Here is a 22519-nt window from a genome sequence, read left to right as displayed (position 1 = left end):
AGTCCGTTGGCTTCGTGACCTCGGGGCTGTGCTTGGCATTCACGGGCTGCCGAGTGGGTGTGTCTGAGGAAGAGCCGCGATCCCCGCGGAGCTCCGGACAGGCGCCGTGCCCTCGCTCTCTGTGACCGCGGGGCTGTGCCGGGCCGTGCCCGCGGGCTCACCCCGCGGAGGGGACCCTGCTCGGGGCCGGTTCACCGCGCCGGGCACCTGCGGGGGGCGGCAGCGCTCCCCAATACTGCTGCCCGCCCCTCCGCGCCAGGGATGGGCCGGGCGCTGTTTGCCAGCATATGGGAGGAGCCCGGCGGGCAGGACCGCCTGCCTTGCCGGGGCGTGCGGACTGTGCTCTGCCGGAAGGTGCGGGACAGCGCTGGGCAGCGGCGGGATGGCCCGGGGGCTCCTTCCCCTGCTCCTCGTAAGTGTCCGCCCGGGCGGGGCAGCGGGCCGGGGGCGGCGGGACCAGCCCGGGCGGGGGCTGCGGGGCCGGGCGGGGACTCGGCACAGCCTGGCGACAAGCGCTGCCCGGGTGCCGATCGCCGCCGGCAGCGGCAGGCTTCGTCCCGAAATTCCATCTAACTCGTTTAGGCGATGTTTTAAAAGGGAAAAAGAAAACCCCCACTTTCAAGTTTAGGCACTTTATGATGTTACAGCCACTTCGGAGGGTGCAGGGCGAAGGGAAATGGGTATTGTGGAAAAGCGGACGGAAGAAAAGGAGTATGGATGCGGGGCGCTGTTAGGGACACCGGGTCGTGTGCTGGAGGTGGGGGGACGCAGGGACAGCTGTGGCTGGCCTCGCTCCGCAGCTGCCGGTGCTGTCCGGAGACGCTGGACAGCAGGTTGAGCATCTCGCACCGCCAGCACGGTGAGACCCGGCACCTGCCCGCGCTGAAACCACGTTAGTGGGGGAGCTGTCTTGCACTGCGCCTCAAGGCATCCACAACACAGCGATTCGGTAAAGCAACATAAAAGCAAATACCCGTGCGGGAGGAGTCTGAACCACTATGACAGTGACCCAGGAAAAGCTAGAGGAATAGTCCAAGCCTGGCGGCACGGTGTGCAGCATTTACTGGAAGCGGTGGGGCAGGGCCTTCCCGTCTTGCCTGAATCATCCCTGTGCGCACAGTATGTGTCCCAGCGGCTTCAGAACTTTGGTCTCGTGTCTCACTCTCATTGGTAAAGTTACCTTCACAAACACCCATTTTGAAGGGCTGCTGCCAACAGGAAAGGTTAAGAGGTGTGTCTGCACTAGTACAGGTGCCTTAGGCCAAAGAGCTATAGTGGCAGCAAGCTCGAGGGCAGGAGACCTAGGGACACATGGATGCCCTGACTCAGCCTGGGCTCTGCTAGAGCCGCCCCCAGGCAGCCCTGCTCCCAGAGCCCAGGCATGGGATAGTGGGGATGAGGCAGGTGACAGTGAGACCTGCTGCATAGCAGAGCCTCCCACTGCCTGGAAGTGTGGATGCAGTACACATTGCTTCCCCAACCCCAATTTTCACCTGTTTCAGAGACAATTCACTGCAGCTGACATTTAAAGTCTCTTCACAGTGTGGTTACATTGCTAGCAAACTCTAGCAAACACAGTTTGTTTGCGGTTTGTTAGGTTAAACATATAAACCACTCAAATTCTGATCTGATTTACTGTACAACAGGTAATAAACTATCTAAAGCATTTCAGAGAGTTCTATCCGTGCCCCTACACAAATCGCCAGAGCACAGTTAAATACAAAGGATTTTCATCTGCTGACAGAAGGGAACAGAATCTGTTCCTCTACAGGAGCAGCAAACCACTGGCAGAAATATCAGTCTGGCTTGCTGTGTTGGAACTATTCAGAATATGTATTAAGGTTAAAAGTACTTTCTATCTTATCTCACTGCTCCCAGAGAATATATAATTTATATTCTTATTTTCAAATTGTTTCCATATTTCAGTACCCCTTAGAAAGACCATAACACTCCTAAATACTTTCTATTTTAATTTTTTTTTTTTAATTAGCATCTTGTTCCACTACTTATAAATCAGTAAACCTGGTCAAGGTTTGGTGTGTTGTTTTGGTTAAACCAGAACATGAAAGTGGTTTGTTGAACAAGACCTCAGTTTTGCAAGGAGCTCTGTGCTGCACTGAAGTCACAGGGATAGTCACACAAAAATAGCAACGGTCTATGTAGGTAGAAAACATCTAAGTTCTCCTTGTAAAAAGAGCCACAAAACTTCATACTACTCGGAGACACTCTAAAGGAACAGAACTAAAAGAACTTTGAAGAGAGTGAAGTGTTGTCTAAATATTTTATCTAGAATATTTTTTATCTGATATGACTACAGAGCAGGCAGTTTTCTGGAAATTCAGAAGACATACCCTTGAAAACAGGACTCTTACATTACAGTGCTGATCCTTCTTTTCTCATTTCACAGGAAACTAATACGCACCTTTACATGTACACGCATAAACAGCCATAAAATGGGTTGGGATGACCCAAGATTCAAGTGAAAAGTATAAGGGCCCCAGTTCTGGAAACATGTCTGGGCATGTTCCCGCAGAACTGCCTTTATCTTTGCAGTAACTCACTGAACAAAGAGAAAGTCACAATAAGAAAACCTTATTGTTTACAAAAGCAAAAAAGGAAAGAGTTGCTAAAGTTCTATGCTGTCCAGCTCTTATTCATCCTTAACCACAACATCAAAGTGAGATGAGAGCTGTTAATATTATTCCAACTCTTCCAAATTGTATTTACTAGGTGCTCATTAGTACTGTACTCCTGAAAAAACAAAATTAAAAATCAAAACCCAACAAAATAACAAACCGTACAACTCCCAGCCTCAGTGTATTGCTGTAATTTGCATGTGAGTCAGCTGAGATGTGAAATAATAATTAATTGAATTTAGACAGTGACTATTTTAAGAATCTGGACAATAGCTGAGGCTTCTTGCTTTCACAGGCACTGAACACATGCCTTTTCAAAATTTAAGAAGCTCAGGATGCTTCTAGTGGTGGAAAAATACCAACTCCCATTGCTGGGCTCCAGAAAATGGAACTGGTTTCTTTTTGTCCTTCCCATAAAAGATTTTAGAATGTGCACTACTATTTTTAGAGGTTATTTTGGTGCTAACTATGAACTGCAGCCTTGGTGGCAGAAAAAAAAAAAGAGTTGGAGGGAAAGTGATACTGGAGATTTTGGAGGCAAAAATTACATGTCATAGTGAAAGAATTGGAGTAGAGAATCCTCTTAACATTACTCTTTGAGTGAAATTATTCTTTGAAAAAGCTATCCTGAAAGAGTTAATACAACGGAGATTAACTACAGAGAAAAGTGTATTAAGATGGAGCTAACTCTAGCAACCCAACTTCCACTAGGCAAAAAAAACAAAACAAGAAAAATCCCTCCCCCTTTTTTTAACACTTAGAAAGCCCCTGATGAGCTCATGCATCTTACTCCATGTAACAAATGTGTAGTGGAAAAAAAAAGGCCACCAAGTTCTGAAGGCATCATCCTTCTCATTCACTGGCATCTATGGATTAGAAATGAGAGAAGTGGTTTGCTAAAAATAAAATGTATTGTAAAGGTAACAGGAGAAAGCAGAGACAATTTTTTTCTCAGGGTTAGCATTGCAAAATTTTAAAAAGTCCTGTATGCAAATTACACATTCACACACTTTGAAAGATGGGATTACATGCCTATAAACTATGTCTGCAGAAGCTTTTCAGTTGAAGTAGGTTGACATGTTATGAAGAATACTCTGATAAAGGAAGAATTGGAGGCATGAAAATCCCCAAATGACATGAATATTCAAAGAAACTAAAGTTCTTGTCACTGCCCTCGGAATGCAGATGAAAACAGGTTTTATAAGTCTCCTTAGCAAATAGCTGTTGGTGAAAGCATTTTGGAGGACTCAGTTGAAATGAAGGAGAGGGAGCGGGTAGAAAACTCTCTTCATTGCCTGGGCAATGCAAATGGAAAGAAACCAGAAAATTTGGGCTCATGTGATAATTTTTATGGATTCTGTTAAGGTTAGGTGTCCCTGACTGATTGATCTTCTTCCCATTGACTGCCTAGTTCAATCTAAGTCTTCAGTTTAGATATGAAAACTAGTTTTCTTTTTTTTTTAGGTTAAGATGAGAAAGTTAGAAGAGAGCCTCTGTGAGTCATTTTAGGCTGAGAACATACAGCTGCTGCTTGAGCGTACAGATCACAAAAAAGCACCTATCATCCCTGCCTGTATAAAAGCCCCTAAGTGCTTCCTTTCTGATATTAGTGTTACTGCTCAGTGACAACAAAAAAAGCAACTAAGGTGTATACAGGAAGTGAAATGACTATTGACTCTTTTTTTTTCCTATAAGAAACACCAAAATTTTTATATAGAAAGTGGATTGCCATTAAGCAGGTGAGAAAAGGAGCAGAAATGTTTGAAAAAAATTAGGGTGTTGCTTTGAAAAATATCTCCACAGTTTTATTATTATTCCTTCTGCAGAACAGTGTTGTAAGATGTCTCTGGGAGCAGAACCAATGTAGGTGTTTGGTACTGCTTAAGTGTCAGATTCTGAGAAGTGACCCCCACTTCTTGTAAGTGTACCAGGAAGTTCATCTCCATGAGCAAGAGCAAAGGGCTTCTATCTAAAAATTTATGACACTGTAGCCCTTCACTGTACCAACATAGCTCACTTGTGTAAGAGCATAAACAAGAGGCAGAGAGGTTTGTTCATGTGAGGGAAGATGTGTCTCTGCACAGACTGTATTTGCAGGCATTTGGTAAACACACCAAAAAAAATCGCTAAGTTTTGCTGATATTAGTAATTTAGAAAGATGTTTCTTTCTTTCATTATATCCCATTTTCTGCATGACTCTCTGGACATTTTCTTCATACTGCTTTAGGGAAAGCCAAACTAGAAAGGTTGAACATCCCTGACTACATTTGAGTAATTACTTTTTAATTGGACTTTCTTACCCAGTATTTAGTAAGACAGTTCTCCCAGGCAAAAGGAAAACAAATCACACTAATTTGACACATCCATTTGAAAGCTTCTGTTAAGGCCTTACATTGACTTCAAACTTTTAAAAGCATTACAGTGGGATTCAGAAAAGAGCTCTGTGAAAGCTTTGACAGCAAAGGAAGAGAGTGCATTGATCAGAGGAAGTGATGGGCTGAGCATCTATACCCACAGATACCTAAGCTTCTCCTCCAGGTGCAAAGAAAGGTCTTCTTAATTTTAGCCTAGTAACTAATATTATATACATTTTTAAACAGATGGCTGCCAAGGAAATAAAATGCTTTCCACCTTCCCATCTCTGAATAGACTAGAGGATCAAAAGAAATGGATATTTTTAGAAGTCAGAAGACAATGATCATATTGATTACATCAGTTATGCAACAGATAACACTTCCTTCACTTAAGAGCCTAGTTTGATATCCAAATCCATTTTTCAGCAAGTTAACATAAAGAGTTTTCTGCATCTAACTAAAGTAATGGTCAGCATGCAAGCAGTACATAGCTCCATTATATAGATATCTCATATTTAGTGCATGCAGAGTATATACTGAATTCACCAGAAACTATTGCTGAGACAAAGGCAAACTATAGCAGATTTATCCTTTTCGTTTTCCCATGTTACTCCGAAATAGACAAAAAAAAAAAAAGAAAAGAAAAAAAAAAGGAATGGTTTGACAGTGCTTTATTATTATCATGGAAAATTATATGGACTATTAGTAAAGCTATTAATGGACTACTAATAAAGCTCCTACTGACTAGTAACAGGAAAAAACCCCAAACAAACAAACAAACCCAAGCACTGTGCAATTGAACTTGACATTACATTCAAAGAAATTCAGAGAAGTTGATCAGTTGTAAATTAATTTGACAGGAGAGTGCCTGGAGAGGTAGGGTTCATGGCTTTCAGTCTAGTATGTGTTCTCATTGTCCGTTAAATTTTCTAAAGTAATGAACAGTTTTAATAAGTAGGTGCATGTCAATATGTTTAGCTATAGAGTAACACTTCTGATGTGACTGCTAGTATTAAAACACACCTACAGTCCTTGATAGCTTTTTGTCTAATTTGCTGTTCTTCTCTTCTAGGTGGCTGTCTTAATTATTGAAGCACAGTGCAAAAATGATACTGAAGCTCTAACACACATAGACTACAACAGAAGGATCATTGCCAGGAGGGAAATTAATTGTAACCAGGATGAATACGATTTAGATGGTCAGTGTTGTAAGAAATGTAAAAGTGGTGAGTATCATTGTAATATTGTATTTGAGAAGTCATTAACAGCAGAAACCATAGCATGGGCAATTGCTTTGTGCTGGGATAAGTGGCATGAGGTGGTTTCCTAGATGCAGTGCTTCATTCTAGCTGTATCTTTCTTATGAAAGTCCTATAGCTGGTGGCTTCTGTCCATATTCTGGTTTTTCTTTCTCTACAGGTTTTGTTAAAAATATCACCTGCCCAACAGATATTAGCAAACACTGTGCTCAGTGTGAAAGTGGAAAGGAGTACACAGATCACCCCAATGATTTGAATGAGTGTGGGAGATGCTCTTCGTGTGACAGCGTATTTGGTATGTCTGTAGAAATGGCAACTCGTAATGACTCTGATACAGGATTTCACTGAAAAGTCTCCACAATCCCTGAATAGTGGGTAGCATGCAGATTCAAAACTTTTAGTGGTAGAACATAAATGATTTCATAAGAAAGTCATGTTTATCCTCCGGTTCCCGTTCATCAAGCACAAAGTAGGAAGAAGAATAGTTGGTCCATTATTTATCCTTATATCTGCCTTTGCTCAGCCAAAGCCAAAGTCCTTGCAAAGCAGAAGCTATACAAACTGGTTAGAGGCCAGGAAGAGAAGCTCTTCCTCTTCTTCACTCTCTATTTAAAAGAGGGGGTGTAAGAAGCAATGATGGGAGAATTCCCAATGGTTTCTTTTGTAGTCTTCCATGTAATTACTTATATTATTTAAAATTGCTAGAGCTGATAGATTGTTGTCATTTATACATTCAAGATGCTGTGTGGGACATAGGGTCAAACTATGAGACTAACAGGCATGCCCTACTGGGTCAGACCAGTGGCCCACCTACCCCAGTATTCTGCATTCAGCAGTGGAGGCAAGAGGTGCTATTTAGAAATAACACAAACATTTTCCACTTTCTGTGGTCTGTTCCCTGCAGTCTATCAGCATCCACAATTGTGGGAAAGGACATTAGAAGATCTATTCCTACCTAGTCATTTTAGTGTCTATTTATGAGCCCTTTGTGCATGAAACTGCTGGGCAACCCCAGGTTCCAGAAATTCACTTCCTGTTGCATAAATACTCAACACCGATTATTTTTTTTTTTCAAATCCATTAAACTTATCTCCTACCAATTCTAACAGGTGTCCTGTAGATCTAGTATACTGAGATTTAGAAAATGATAATTCTTCACTCCTCATACCCCAAATCAAATTTTAGCAAGTGGAGAGACAGCTCTTAACTTCAGTATGGTTGTACTCAGATCACCTGATGGAATATCAACCTCCAGTGCTCTCCTCTTCTTGTAAGACCCCAATATGGACAGAAAATTTTCCTCTCATTTGCTACTATAAATAAGCATTTTTGCATGGGTGATGAAGCTCACTAGAGCTAAACAATTCAATATTTTGTACAGTGCCACAAAGGACTGAAGGGATTTAAACTGAAGGGAGGAAAAGGGTAATGGGATAGCTAGTCACATTATTCCATGGACAATAATGTAGTTGAAGAAAAGTCAGTAGACTACCTTAGGCAAGATGAAAATTACCACATGAAGGATATAGGATCATTCATGTTTGCTATTTTCATGAGTTGCTTCAGCGCTTGTTTCACAATAGAGCTTCATCAAATTTTGAAATATAACGTGGTTTCCCATTATAGCCCGGCACTGATTGTAGTAATTATTTTTTTGATGTTTTTATATGCCTAAGAGAATAGCTTTCATAGTAGGTAGATACTTACATTAATTTTTAATGCAGAAATATTTTTTCATAGATGGAGATGGCATTATCATATACACTGAGGATAGGAGAAAATTAATTCGTTTGTTTTGATACTTACGCAGAATATTTCTCAAGACTATGTTAGCTAAAAAGAGAGAGTGGAATTCCTCATCACTGGAGGTCCTCAAGAAAAGATAAAATTTGTTGTTTGTAAGGGAGAGTAAAGAACCCATCTTCAACATTAAGTGAGGAGATGGGCTATGTGTTTTTTCTGAGTTTCCTTCTGTCTTCCTTCCCATTCCTTCTGAATGGGAAAAAGAAGTTGGGATTTAGCAGTGCCGAATGAGTTCTCTTCTGGCAGGAACTTTATCGTGTGATCAGTTTTCTGAGCTCTCGGCCAGCAGAGGTCTCTCTGACAGCTCCGAATTCCCAAGGCTCCGGCAGCCCGGCTCCTCATAAAAGCTGTGTATATGCGTTCTAAAGTTAAGCCTCGCCAGTGCCAGCAGTGGTAGAGCTAAGAGCACGTAAGTCTGAGGACAAGATCTTGTGAGCACAAGCCTGCTTTTTCAAACTAATACACTTTGAGAAATTTATTTTAGGTTTGGAGGTTGTAAAGAACTGTACCCCAGAAGAGAACACGAAATGTGCCTGTGTAAAGAACCATTTTTGCAATTCTGTACCATGTACGGAGTGCATTGCATGTACCGTGTAAGTTTATGCCTTCATCACTACATATGAAATTGTTAATATCATATGTTATCACAGTTTTTTCCAGCTAGTTTCAAGACAGAGGCTAAGGTAATCTATAACCTAAGGGAAAGCATACTAGCTTTCCTTTGCATGTGAGATGATGTAGTTCAGTCAGCTCAATTTGCATCCATGGAGGTTTTCCAAAGGCATGCAGAAAAACTTATATGTCCACCAAGACTGTATATACTTTTCAAAACACATAATAAAATATCTGAGCTTTCCTGTTGTCCTTGTGTACCCTACTGTTACATTCGGAAAATAATTGCACACCTTTTCCCACTCCCCCACTTTTCCGTGCTATTTTCATACCTTTCATTTTAATTTCTAAACTCCAAGACCTTGATATATGAAATATTTAGCTGATAAAGTGTTAGAAGATAGTGATTTGTTCTTTTGACAGTTTATAAAGAGAAAAAAAACCCCATAATAATTTTTGTTCATGTTTTCTGCAGATGTGAAAGTGGCGTGATTGAAAAACAGTGTACTTCAACTTCAGACACTGTGTGTGGAATAAAAGGTACCATTTTAAAACCAAGCAAGGTCTAGCATCTGCTGTATTTTGGGAGGCTATTGCAATTGTAGTTTCTACACACTGGTCTGTAGTGAATTGTAACAGCTAAGGGCATGATACCTCCTGGGCCCTGTACTGACCTCTGGAGTATGATTTTCCCTTGCTCATGGTGGAGATGTAGGAGTTATTAATCCTTTGCAGAGGCAACTCATGATTAACTTAGTCTTTAACTAAGAGGTAGCTTTTGCCATTAGGAAACAACAGGAAGGCTTCTCAAATCTGACAGTCTTGTTTAAAACTTAGAGTGTGTTGTTGTATTGCATTTCTTGAATTAACTTTCATGTAAATTTTCCAATGTTCCAACAGAAACAGGAATGCCATTGTGGCCCATTGCTTTGCTAGCTGTGCCAGGACTACTAACAATAGCTGGAGCAATATTCTGGTGTAAGTGATTCCCTATTCCTTATTCCTATCGTACTCTCAATAAGATATTAATCTGCTTACTCAGATGTAATTTTATATTCTTGGAGTCTAATGGGTAGATATATTGTCCTTGATTTTAAAAATGCCCTTTTTTTGTTTCAGGGAAGAAAAAACAGAAGAGTCTTACAACTAAAGAGAACCTAAGTGAAGTAGTGTTCAAAGCAGAGCCTTCTTATGTAAGTATTGTTGTATAGATCACAAAAAACCTCAGCTTCATGCAAGGAACTCCATTCCATTTCAATTACATTGGGACTCCCCATGTGTGTGTGTGCCTCCCTTCTGTGACATTAATGAAGTAAATTTCACCACGAGGACTCTTTTGGGAGAAGTAAGAGAAACCCTTTATAATTCTTGCAGGATTTGTTGGCATGCTTCCTAAGTTACATGACCAAGATCAAAACTTCATAAATCATCAGGCCTCCACTGACCCAGGGTATCTCTCCTCATGCATAATTTTAGGCAATAGCAATTGTGAGGTGATTCCCCAGGCTTACTCAAGTCAAAAGAGGTCTGTCTGTCTGATCTGATTCCCTCACAAATAAAATGGAGGAATCATGGAGAAAACAAAAAGAAAATTAAAGAAGTGTCATGAATTGTATTTATCCTCTTATACAAGATTGGTGTTTTACAAAACGTGTTTCTAGTCATTTCTCTCTTCCTTCTCTTTTTAGGAGAATGTACCTCTCATAGACACAGGTAAGAGACGAGTAATTTCTCAAAATTCAGTAGGAAAAAAAGAGATACAGATATGTTAATCCTATGCTTTAAAAAAAAGAGTATTTTTGTGTAGACTGCTGCTGTCCAAACCTGTCATTCTAGCACAACAGTGAACACTTACTAGAGAAATACCAGCTCATATTGTGCTCATTAAGGCATTTAGTGGTATCATAAAAGTTTTGCCTCAGGAGGAATGTCTGTGGTATAGGAAGCAATTACTCATTGTCAACAGGTGAATTTCAGTTCTGCATGGGGACATGGACAGAAACAGTAGGAGAAAGGAAGCTGCATTTCTAGAATCGTGGATAATTATGGTAAGGGAGTAGTCCCACACACAACAGTGGGATTGCAGAATCACAAACCTACATTATCCACAGTAGTAATACACAATAGGAAAAGAACATAAGCTCCAAAACTGTATCACAGCGAGAGACCTGTCCTGTTCCAGGACCTCTCCCAACAGTGTTTTGAGAAAAGCAAGTACATGAGGGGTGACCAGATTTCAGTGATAAAGACAGAATAGGTTACAGAGGGAACTGATATTCGAAGTGGTATAAAGCAATGTGGATGCAACCCTAACTCTCTGCAATACATAGCATTTGGTAGGAACATGGAAAGGCAGACCTGCTATGTATTGTAAAAAATTACATATAAAACATACTGAATCATGAATACCTGAAACTTAATCTGGTTTGGATAGAAGAAGTATCAACTCTGAGTGCAGGTGATAAAACCCAGTAAGATACAAGTGGCAAGTGCATTAATTTTGTTTTATGCTCCTAGATGCTGACCTGAGCAGCCATATTGCTGATATTGTGGAGGAGATGACATTCCCACAAGTCCTGACATTTGTTCGTCATCACCGTGTACCAGAACCTGCCATAGATCAAGTTATTCGGGATTGTCCTGGCGATACATCTGAACAGAAGATTAAGCTGTTTCGAACCTGGTATCAACGTCATGGGATAAAAGGAGCCTATGGAACCCTAGTAAGCAGTCTGAGACAGTTAAAAATGTGTGCTGCAGCTGATAAAATCGAGGAAAAACTGAAGGCAGCTGTTTCCAGCTGTCAGGAAGGGAGACAGTCTTATAATGGTGACACTGAGCAAAGCAAAACCTGCACTCAGGAAGGTAGAAATTCTTACAATGATAGTGCTGAGCAATGTAAAACATATGCTGGCAGTTTGGAAGAGACAGCACAGAGTATTATTTCTAATTAAATTAGTATTTTTCTACTAATATAAGTAACAGAGCTTTAAAAAACAGCATTTTCATTGGCTGTTCTAATTGACTCAAGGAAGTTACTATAGGAACAAGGAAGAATTACGATTTTTGTAACAATATCTTTCCTTTTAAAAAAGTTTTAGCTTTTTTTGGTTAGTAAGAACTGGAAAAAGTTTTATAACTCGTTCACTAAAAGGTACAATATAAGACTGCAGCTATAGGATTCTCTACAAGAAGAAAAAAGTAGTCATGATTTGAAGAACGAGTGTTGTTTACATGTATGGTTCTGCATTACTTAATCAATGTAATGCTTTGCTTACATTAAAACTGTGGGATGTTGTATTTCTCAAAGTGAAAACTTGAGTGTTATGAGTCTACAGAGTGTATCAGGAAGAATACTTGAAAAAAAAAATTACCTATTATACCCCGATTAATTTGGAATAGGCGTTGCTGTGTAGATTCTATGCTGTTGCAAATGGGATGTCTACCTTGTATAAAAGCGCCTCTGTTTGTGTGTGGTATATGTGTCTGTATATACATGCAAGTTTTCTATTCAAAAGCTCCCAATTCTAAGTAAAAATTATTATTTATGCTGTTCTCTGCAATGTTTGTAAGCCTCTTCTAATGTTAAAACCCTTCAAAGAAATAGGAGCTGAAGCAGCACAACAGAACTATGTCTTTTGGAAGGCAACCTGCAGAAGGTATGAAGCTTTTCTAATGCAGAAACTGGTACAAGGAAAACATCTTTGTCAAAAAAAAAATCTGCATAATGCATGACTTCTGTCTTTCTTAAAGAAAAGATAAATAGAAAATGTGACATAGAGATGTCACATTTAGGTTTTCTTTTACTCAGGTTAGTGAATCACAAAAAAGGAGATCACTCTCGTAAGAAATCCACCTCAACTTTCTTCCATCCCAAAGCACAGAGGACTCGGCTCCTAAATTCAAAGAACCAGTATAGTGCTGGCAGCTTTGCCCTGAGGCCTTTCCCTCTCCCACACCTATTTGTGCAAAATCTCCCAAAATCTTTCAACAGAAGAGGAGACCTTGCTGGAATGGTTTGATTTTTCCAGGTCACACAGTAGGAAAGATGACTTTCTTTGGCTCTGCCATCAGTTACCTGGAGAAAATCTCTAGCCAGTATCAAGACTCAGCCAAAGCAGGAGGACACCTGCCTGGGCTTGCTCCCACCTGCCAACCAGTGCACCAGTGTGTGGGATAGGGTCCTATGGCTGCCACCTGGTCCCAGAGCCTGGAAAGGGCAGGGCAGGACTGGCTGCAGGGTGCCAGGGGCTGGAAATCAACCCCTGGCAATGCTGGGTGCCCACAGCCATGTGGCATTCCTCCAAAAGGCCACTTTGCTGGAAGTGAGATTCTTGGGAAGGCAGTACATAGCCCTTGAGAACTCCAGGCTGCTGCAGTCAGACGGTTTAGTAGCCCTGCACCAGGCCTGTGCACCCATGGACTGATTAAAACTTAGCATTGTATAAATGACTTGTGTCTGTGCACAGGTCTGACATGCTGTGACAATGTGTTGCTCCTTGCCATGTTTTGTCCAGGCTCCACATGTAGAGGAGAATAAAATACCTGCCTTTCAGAAAAGCAGCACAGCAGTGATGTAGGCTGTGCCATCTTTCCTAGGATGCAATTGTGTAGAAGCACAGGGAGGGAGGGAAGAAGGGAGGTAAAAGGGAAAAAGGGAAAGGAAAGGAAGAAAGAAGGCTCCATGCTCTCAAGCCCTGGTAGACAGGCTGCTCCCTGTACCATGTCCCACCCAGGCAGGCATGAATGCAGCTTAAAGGTATGTTGGCAGGTGCCTGACTTGAACTTTGGCTTCTGGCTTTATTTCTCAAGAGTGAGGCACCTGGTGAGCAGAAATGAAGGTAGTCCACCTCTCAGGGTTTCAGTGAATCAGTTAGTATAACCAATCTTAACTATGTAGACCTTAAAGTGGAGGCACTAAACCTCATAAATTTGTGACTGAAATAAAATGAGAATTTTTTCTTTCATCACACTGGAATTCCCCAACCTCAGTATAACAAGGATGGTTAAAAAAAAGTCCCTGAGCAATGAGTCACATTGTTTTTAGGAGAATGTCTGCTGAACTCAGCCTGCCATTAACTCTAGTGGTTAGCATACATCATAATTTTTTTCCCTACCTGGAACACTGTGCATCAAATAAGAGGATTGATTGTATTGTGCAGTTGGTTTTACAAAGGAGGGCATGTGTCTACATTGCAGTCAGCAGTGCAGGGTAGATTTTGATCAAACTTAAAGTATCTGGACCAGGGACTGAAAGCGATTTAGTTCAGCTGACCTGCAGTAAAACACACAGCTTTCCACTGCCTCCGGTTTCTGACATAATTTTCAAACTAGGGCTGCACAGGCAAAAAACCAAAACCAAATCTCTCCTGTTTTGTGGAAAGCCAGTATCAGAAAAGCAAGTGAAAACTGAAACAGAAACTTGCCCAGGGAATGACTTGTCACGTTTTGAAAAGCAGATTACAAAGGAGAAGCTCCCTCTTCAGGAAGCCAAGACTTTGCAAAACAATTGCATTTGTAATTTAAATAGGAAAACCAAAACAATTGCTATTTAAAAATAACTACAATAGAAGAACAGGAACATAGAAATAGAAGGCCAGAGAAATGATCTTACTTCAGTTCCCCGCAAATTGAAAGTGACCACACGTGGGAGGGGTCTGTTCAGAAATTCCATGGGTTGTTTTGCTGTGCACACCCACTCCAGCTGCTCCCCCGTGCTGTAAACTGTAGAATAGTTCAGGCTGCCCTGCAAACAAAACAAAACCAGTCAGATGACAGAAACAAGATCAATATTACAGTGTGGTACCAGAAGAACACAGGAATGGTTAAAAACAGCTCAAGTATACAGGACTGCCGTAATATGAAATAAATTATTTTCAAAGTTATTCTGCAGGCTGCCAGTTCTTGAAAAGATGTGTCTGAAAAATGAAGTGCTGAGACTCTGTGCACAGACTCTGAGGCGTTTCTGCACAGATAGTATGACAAGCATATTGAAGTGTGGGAGAGCCATAAGGCTTATTTCCTGCACGGAGGAGAGGAAAGAAAAACAATACCAACAAATTCATGAGAAGAATAAAACTGTATTGGGAAAAGTTTTCTTGTTTTGAGGGAAGATACAACCTCAAAACTCACATCCCGGTCTTACTGTTTGTCCAATACTTTGATTCTGGACTTGAAAGGGAAGCTTGCATTCCTGCTATCCCACTGCTAGGAAGAGCAAAAATACCCACCATGTGTATCTAGCCTCTAGTGCAGAGCTGTGGTTGAGAATTATGAGGGATGTGGGAACAATCACAAAACAATGTACAAGTCAGTGTTTTCTGAATAGCTTTTTGGTGGTTTTCGTTCAAGTTCCTTTCCAAACTGAAAGGAAGACTTTTAAGGCTTTTAGAGTTCTAGAGAGCCCTTTCTCATCACTTTACACAGAGGTATTTTGCTCCCCCAATAAATCAGCAACTATGACAAAGCAACTATTTTCAAACTAGTGGGGAATCAGCAAAAAATGTCTGTGATCAAAGGAATGCTGGAAGGAAGGTCCTGAACAAATACAGGAAAGGAGTTAATGATGGAAAGCAATGGCAGGAGGAAGCCAAAGGTGCAGTCCCTGGAGGGACAGTTCCACACCCCAGAGGCATGCAGGACATGCAGGCCGCTGACCCTGCCTCCCATACACCTTCCCACAGTGGTGTCCATACGACTGGCTGTCTACAGGAGAGGATAAAGCTACCTGTGTGTGTGTCAATGGGATATGGGCAAGAACCGATGAGACAGAAGTACCCAGTTTCATTTCCTGCATATTTATCCTACAGTCAGTAATGGGATTAATACATTCTCTAGATTATGAGTATCTGAAGATTTATGTTCTCTTTCTTCAACTTTTCCTGGTCCTTCCTTCGTACTACATGAAGATGACTCCACACATACCTCTGGGATAGCTGAAGCTGCAGGGAACACTGTGAAACTCCTCAAATTGCTGTGATGCACAGTGAGGCCCCTGGTATGCCAGTCTCCATCCCTGCTGGGGCTGGCTGTGCCCTGGCACCTCTGCTTTGCTGGGTGGGGACCACAGCTGTCACTGCAGTTCATGGGAAGGATGGCCGTGATCTGGGCTATGTCAAGGGATCTTGAGGTTCAAGGTCTGTCTCTAAGATGTGAGGACAACACCCACTCCTGTACTTTGGGGGCAGGGGGCCAACTAAATTTGTACCAGACAGTGTCCCTTCATTTATCCAAGAATGGATAGTGGTCACTAAATAGTTCCGTATTTTTAAACCTCTAAGTCAAATCTCTTCAGTTCTTAATTCCTTTAAACTTCTTTAAACTCTAAACAACCTCTCTGGGTGGTGGTGGTTTTGGTTTTGGGGCGCAGGGTGTAGCAGGCAGAGCCTGCCTCGCCGCTGGCGGAGCTCACCAAGCGCTGCAGGCTGCCTTTGCCTGTCCCCGCTGGCAGGTGGCACCCTGTCCCCGCGCAGTCCCACGTGTGTCCCCTCCTGCAGTTCCCAGGGCCCCCCCGGGCTAGCTTAGCAGGGACGGACCGCCTGCAAGAGCTCCCTCCCCATCGCTGCCTCCCCCGGCTCCTTCCCAGGCCCTTGGGCTGGCTGGCTCTCGGGGGATGAATTATCCTCACAGGGAAACGAGCTCACACACACACGAAGCGAGCCGCAGACTGGCTTGACAAGGGCACAAAGGCTCGCTCTAGCAGAGCTCAGCCTGCCGTCGGGCTGAGCCAGCGCCAGCTCTAATTTTACATGCGATCCCTCAAGCCGTATTCCAGAAGACTTAAAATGACACCTATAATGTCATAAAATGCTGTATGACAGCTTTTGTAACACGCCTCAGATTTGAGGATGAGCACAGCCTGACTCCCTTCAACCAGTTCTAGGATTAGGCAGCTCAAGAAAGTCCCAAGCTGCAATGCCAAACTCCACTGCAGCATCACTAGTTTTAAGTTTAATACCACATGGAAAAACTGTGTCATAATAACACATCCGGGCTGCAAACTGAGCTCTCTGAAATCTTGAATTGGCACTGTGACTGAAGGACGTGCAACAGTACCTGTGCCAACATGAACATGCATTGCAGTAAAGTCTTAGTAAATATTCACAAAAAAACCTAAATCAGTTGAGACTTAGACATTCATTTTGATTATTACTTCTGCAACTGCCAAAATACCAATCAAAGTCAGGCGTCAGCAGTGGTTATGAAAGTCTAGAAAAGACAGTATGGCTGTCCTGAAATTTGGCTCTCTGAAGGGTAGTCTTTGTGTCACCATAATCAAGTGAAAAAGCAACTGGTAAAGCTGGGGGAGGAGAAGGGGTGGGTGGTAACAGCTTAGAGGCTTCCTGGAGGAACTGGCTTATGAATAATACCCTTAATTGCTACAACATGCTATTGTCTTCTTTCTCTTCCAGGCTCATAAGTTAGCCTATCATTTTAAATAACTGTACATTAAATGCAGTTTTGACTTCTGTTTTTAGCTACAGAAATGTTGGGAATAGCCACCTCAGGAAGTTTGTTGCCAAGATTTTTTTTAATCTTACAAAATCTATGGCTGTTGCTCCCATCAGAAAATTGGAATGAGTGCTTGAAAATATATAATCCTGTACCATGAGACATCAGAGGTTGCAAAGTACTCCATATATTGTGGGCTTTTCTGTTAGCTCTATCTTTAGCAAACAGCAAATTGGCAACTGGCAGTGCAATGTACACAGCTCCTTTACTGAGATGTCTCCCCTGAGAAAGTACCCTATGGTAGGAGCTTTATTCAGATCTCCCTACAGCACTCAAAAGCCTTTCTCTGGTATCAGACACATTGATGTAAGGAACTTCCAAAGAGTAACCCATAAAGATACTATAAGAAAAGCAATGAGCAATGTTACTCAGTGCAACCTAGGTAGTAATAATGGGTTACATGGACAGGTACTCACAGGCACCCTTTAGGGATCCCAGGGTAAGCAGTTTGATAAACAGTTACACTAACATGTACTTCCAAGGATTCCTGAGCTGTGGTACCACTGCAAGGTACTTGGGGCCCAACACCTATAGACCACAGGACAGAGTTACATTTACCTGATGACCTAGAGAATAAACACTGTAGGGAACAGCAACAAGATGCATAGAAAATTTGTGGGGTTATATGTCCTCTTATCACTGCTTGCCTTTACAGCTGTAAAACTCTATTAACCTGCTGTCAGTGCAACCTTTTAAGCTCTTTTTATTTGTAAATGAAAACAGATGAGTAAATCCATGAGCTGGAATTTGGGGGCTAGGCACAAGATAAAAGATCTGCTCTGCCTAAGGGCTGGAGTCAAGAGTCAAGTCTTTCAGAGACCTTCCTTCTCCCTCATCCAAATGCATTCATACATACATCACAATAAAAATGCACAGATCTTCCAGGAATTGCAGTTTTTAACACCCTCTAACTCATCCAAGTATAAACCAACCACTAATAGAACATGCAAAAGCATTTCTCAAAAAGAAATACTGTTTTCCTACTTTCTTCTCTCAGCTGTGGACCCATTTCAAAGAAAGATAGTCATGTATTGACTTTTTTTCTTAAATAGAGGAAATGGTTCCTCCAAATGTAACTGAAAATATTGCTGTTCAGATTAAATCAATACATTATGTTTGGACAGTATCCAAATTCAGAAAATTTTAGCAAAGCAAGTGTTAGAAGATGTAAGTAGTTCAAAATAGGACTTCAAGTGAAATCCTGCTCTACTTAGATTCAAGTTAGCTATTAGGATTGCAGAGGCAAGCTATTATCACTGGAAAGCAAGGAGAATTTTTCTTTTCTAGGCAGCATTCCACCTGAGGATCTAATCAGTCATCAGCCTATACTCTCTACTTAACAAATCTGAGCAGACTTACAGACAACCTTAGTATGGACAAGTCCATGGGGCATCCATGACAGAGTCAAAAAGCAAAAAACAGACTTCTAAAATCTAAAAATACTAGAACAGACTTCTTGAAGTTAAAGGCATGACTTAAAATGCAGTGATGCCTGTCTTTTTGGTGTCTTGCCACACTATCAAACACAGAAATGCAAGTTCCCCTTTCTTCCACTCCAAACACATACTCATGTGGTAGATGTTAACATTGACATGAAGCTGTGGCAGAACTTGGCTGGAATAACCCTCTCTGGTCTGGAGCAGAAAATTGCATGCAAGTCTCCCACTTACCAGAAGCACAAGTCTGGACTATTTGAGGACATCTCTTTCCTCATCACTCTTGTTGAACCTGTTCCACTCTGTGTACTTAAATATTCACTGCTGTGTAAGTTTGAGCTTGATTCTCTCTGTTCCAGGGTACTCCTTAATGATTAGGTTAGTCCCAGTAGTTATCTAGGGGACCAATGTCACTGAAAAGGCAGACAAGGAATTGTCATTTGTGAACCCAGCAAATGCACAGGGGCCCAGCACTGAGAACTCACTTGTAGGCACTGGCATCTACTGAGATACTAGGTACATAAATTCTTCTGTGGGACTAATTTGGGTTAGATTGCAGGAGTTCACAAGAATAAAAACCATGCTGTAAAGGCAGTATTACACTATAAAGTTATTTACTTGGTCACACCACACTGTCCTTTAGGAATTTTTTTTTGTATTGTTCTTTCTTCCTAATAACATATCTGGGACTTTCTTTTTTGAAAATACAGTACTGTTTATAATATCAAACAGGAAATTAAGTCTTCCAGCTAAGGTGAAACCCAGGAATTTTTCCAGTTAAACAATGGACTCCAGAGAGAGTTCCTATTTAGATAAGAAAGGGCTGGAAATTCCAGCCACCTTAAAATAGATGAACAAAAGTCTTTCTGCTTTAAAAGCCACTGGTTATTTTCTGAGACTCCTAAGACTAGAAGGGACTTTGAAAGGTCATTTATGCCAGTCCTTTGTCCTGCCAGTCCTTTGCCCTAAGGCAGGATTAACTATATGTTTTTGTCCTATCTCAGAGATGGAGACTCCAAAATTCCCTAGATAATTCATATTGATATTTCACAACCTCTACTCTTCAGAAGTTTGTCTTAATATCAAAATGATCTCTTGGTGTATTTCCAGACTTCTACATCTTGCCATACACACTATGACACGGAGAAGAGATTGCTCCCTTCCTTTTTAAACCAGGAGCCTTTTTCATACTTGAACATCATTATCATGCTTTTTGCCTCTCCTTTTTTTTTTTACTCCTTTAGGCTACACAGCACCAGTTTGTCCAGCCTTTCTTTGAGGGCCACATCTTGTGCACAATGACAAGCACATGAAAATGAAAAGAACATTTTTTTCCCGTTTTTTGCATGATCACATTAGCATGATTAAGCATACTAATTCAGTTACCCTTGAATTGCCCTATGTTGTCTACCTCTGAAACTTATTAATTAGTCTCCAAAGTAAAAGTATACTTTTAGATGTATACATTGTGTGTATACACTGTGTACCTTGCAATCCACAGCTAAAAAAGACTCTCCCTCATGTGGCAGTATATAGGCTTAGGGGTATATAATGTCTAATCCAGGATTCTTTTTGAAAATCTTATGCTAAATTATTTTAATCTAATTCTGCTAATTCTTCTGTGTTCATTACCACCTCATACAAAGAAGCAGAATTTATGCAGATAGTGCTTTAATTCCACAAACACTTGGCAAAAATGTAACACCTTAAATTAATTTCCTTGGCCCCTAACCAGGCACGTTTTGCTAGTGTGAAGGTATTTTACACATGACCGAGTTTGCTGTCACAACCAGACCTTGGCCTATTCTGGCTCTTTTTTCTCTTATCCTCTGAATGGTGCTCTGTGGGAAGCTCCATGGAGTTGGACTCTGTACAGAATCGTTGGGTATTACAGTGCTTTTGGTTTCATTTCCAGAGAAAATGTTGTTTTCATCAGGATGAAGTTTGTAGTCACCTAGTTTAGCTATATGATATAAAAGAGCTCTGTGCATCTGTTTCCTTTATTCTGCTTTCGTGCTAAGGGTCTGCAAAGGAATTCTCTCTTTCCTGCCTCATCCTTATTGCAACAAGGCCACAAATATGCAAATATTTATTTCTTTAAATGGATGCCATTTTCTGTTACTGTGTCAGGTCCTAAGTAAATTTCTTAACTTTTTATGGGATCATTAAATTACTGGAAGTGTTAGGATTTATCTCTTCAAAACAACAAGAACAAGACTTTAACATTTTGTGCTAACCAGAGTCCTTTAACCCCTGTCCCTTGCTGTCAGAATTTAGCTGCTTTACCCATTTTCTCAATATTTAGTTACAAGATACAGCCAGACCATTACCAGGAAAACTATTGTAATTATGACCCATCAAAAATTAGTTCTTTCCTGGAATTAGTCTTTAAAACTTAATTTCAACATAACTCTTATCCTCTTTGTGACTGTAGCACTTTCTGAATCATTGTAGTGGCTTTCTGAATCATTATAATTTATCAACTCTTTCTCCACTGTTGGGACATTGCAGGCAGTCAGAGAAGGTACTGATTCATTCTTTTAAGACATAACTCCTGGTGTGCCCTACCTTGGCTGCTGTCCCTACAGGGCAGCCAACACTCCATGCTCCACTGCACATCATTACTATGTAGGCAACAGCACAGCAATGGTAGCTGTGGACAATAACAGTATATGAGACAGAAGAACAGATGAAATCTTTAGATTCAAAATTAAATTTTCCTCTTGAACATCAGTAACAACCTCCTGGAAAAGAACCCTAAGCACACAAATTCAGGCATTCATTCAGAGCAGATTTTAGGATGTATGTAGATACGAACTCCATCAGGAACACTGCTCAGTGCCAGAGGAAATTCTTTTTAAAATACCTTGTTACTAAAATAAAATCTTAAATTAAATTAGATAATTGGATATCAATAATACTAAATGCATTAAACCAAGTGAAGAAAAAATTATTTCTATCCCTAATTCAAAGGCATAACTTTATGTATAGACATATAAATATATAATGGGTTATGAGAAGACATGCAATAATTTAGTTGAACAAAATAATAAAGAATAGTGAGAAACAGGCATCATGTGCCCTAAATCCTACATATCCATGTGTCCTGCATGCCATCCATTACTGCTGGGATTCCTTTCACATCAGGAGTTGTCAGCATCATTGGTGTATAGATCACACAACTAAGATCCTACAGATGTGATTATTTTGTAGTCCACTGCCCTGAAGAAGACCAGTTTTCAGATGACAGCAGTGAACCAGTTTATCACCAATATAAGTTAGGATTTCAAATAATTTTTGGACCTCGAACCTAGGCAGGGATCTAATTAGCCATTTGGATCTACATCCTTAGGGATGCCATGTGACTTACCAGCTCGGAGGGAAGCTCTATGATCCAAGCTGGGCACCGGCTCCTTTGACACCCTTCCCTGCACAAGCAGTCAGACTTGCTGCATTCTGATGAAGTGAGAAGGAAAAGAAAAAGAAATACGGAAAATGTTTAGCAGAAAGCCCATTTGAATATAAGTAAAGTAAATAGCATGTGCCACAGCAACAGAAATAATGTTTGGAAGAACACACTGCTAGAGGGCTGCCAGCGGTCACATAGCTAAAACACTTCCAGGATCTGGGACATCAGTCACAGTGTTTATCATGAGCCAAAACACAGGCGGATTCAGCAAATCAGTCAAGCACTGAACATGACCAACATCTAAAAATTCATTCTGAGGCCTCACAGGAGTATTGCAGTCTGAGATATGATAGTGTCTGACAGACGGTCATCTCAGCAGCCTCTCTGCACACCCACTAACCTGCCAAAGCTGGTTAGTGGCATCTGAACATCCATGTTAAAATACACAGAGCACTATTTGTAAATGCACTGTAATTGCAGACATATAGATATGTCATAT

At 41.1% G+C, this 22519-nt stretch overlaps 1 protein-coding gene and 1 long non-coding RNA gene across 3 annotated transcripts in view; one reads left to right on the top strand and one right to left on the bottom strand.

Annotated features, from left to right (window-relative positions):
* The window catches only part of LOC127477248 (uncharacterized), a 31935-nt gene extending 9810 nt beyond the window's left edge, over nucleotides 1–22125 (bottom strand). The window contains exons 1-2 of the long non-coding RNA XR_007906903.1: nucleotides 21982–22125; nucleotides 14279–14410 (exon numbers count right to left, since the gene is read on the bottom strand). This is a non-coding gene — a long non-coding RNA (uncharacterized LOC127477248). The remainder of the gene's footprint in view (nucleotides 1–14278; nucleotides 14411–21981) is intronic.
* Nucleotides 107–12227, top strand: FAS (Fas cell surface death receptor). Of its 2 annotated transcripts, none has more exons than XM_051801287.1 (9): nucleotides 107–412; nucleotides 6063–6216; nucleotides 6410–6544; nucleotides 8537–8645; nucleotides 9140–9204; nucleotides 9565–9642; nucleotides 9784–9857; nucleotides 10353–10377; nucleotides 11182–12227. In XM_051801287.1, exons 1-9 carry the CDS (start codon nucleotides 383–385, stop codon nucleotides 11616–11618), a joined length of 1107 nt encoding a protein of 368 aa, XP_051657247.1. In that variant the 5' UTR covers nucleotides 107–382; the 3' UTR covers nucleotides 11619–12227. The 2 variants fall into 2 exon arrangements, with proteins under 2 accessions (XP_051657247.1, XP_051657246.1); XM_051801286.1 differs by having other exon boundaries at nucleotides 132–354.
* Nucleotides 22126–22519: the final 394 nt, after the last annotated feature.

This window comes from Manacus candei, unplaced genomic scaffold, assembly GCF_025592945.1.
Source record: "Manacus candei isolate 608988 ecotype Guabito, Panama unplaced genomic scaffold, ASM2559294v1 h1tg000050l, whole genome shotgun sequence".
Lineage (NCBI taxonomy): Eukaryota > Metazoa > Chordata > Aves > Passeriformes > Pipridae > Manacus > Manacus candei.
The sequence above is the reverse complement of the archived record's forward strand: the minus strand, read 5'-3'. Positions and strand labels throughout refer to the sequence as shown.

Coding starts and splice junctions, on each gene's coding strand:
- FAS (XM_051801286.1), top strand. CDS start 262: ATGGGCCGGGCGCTGTTTGCCAGCATATGGGAGGAGCCCGGCGGGCAG. Junction 9,205..9,564: donor CACTGTGTGTGGAATAAAAG/GTACCATTTTAA, acceptor ATGTTCCAACAG/AAACAGGAATGCCATTGTGG. Junction 10,378..11,181: donor TGTACCTCTCATAGACACAG/GTAAGAGACGAG, acceptor TTATGCTCCTAG/ATGCTGACCTGAGCAGCCAT.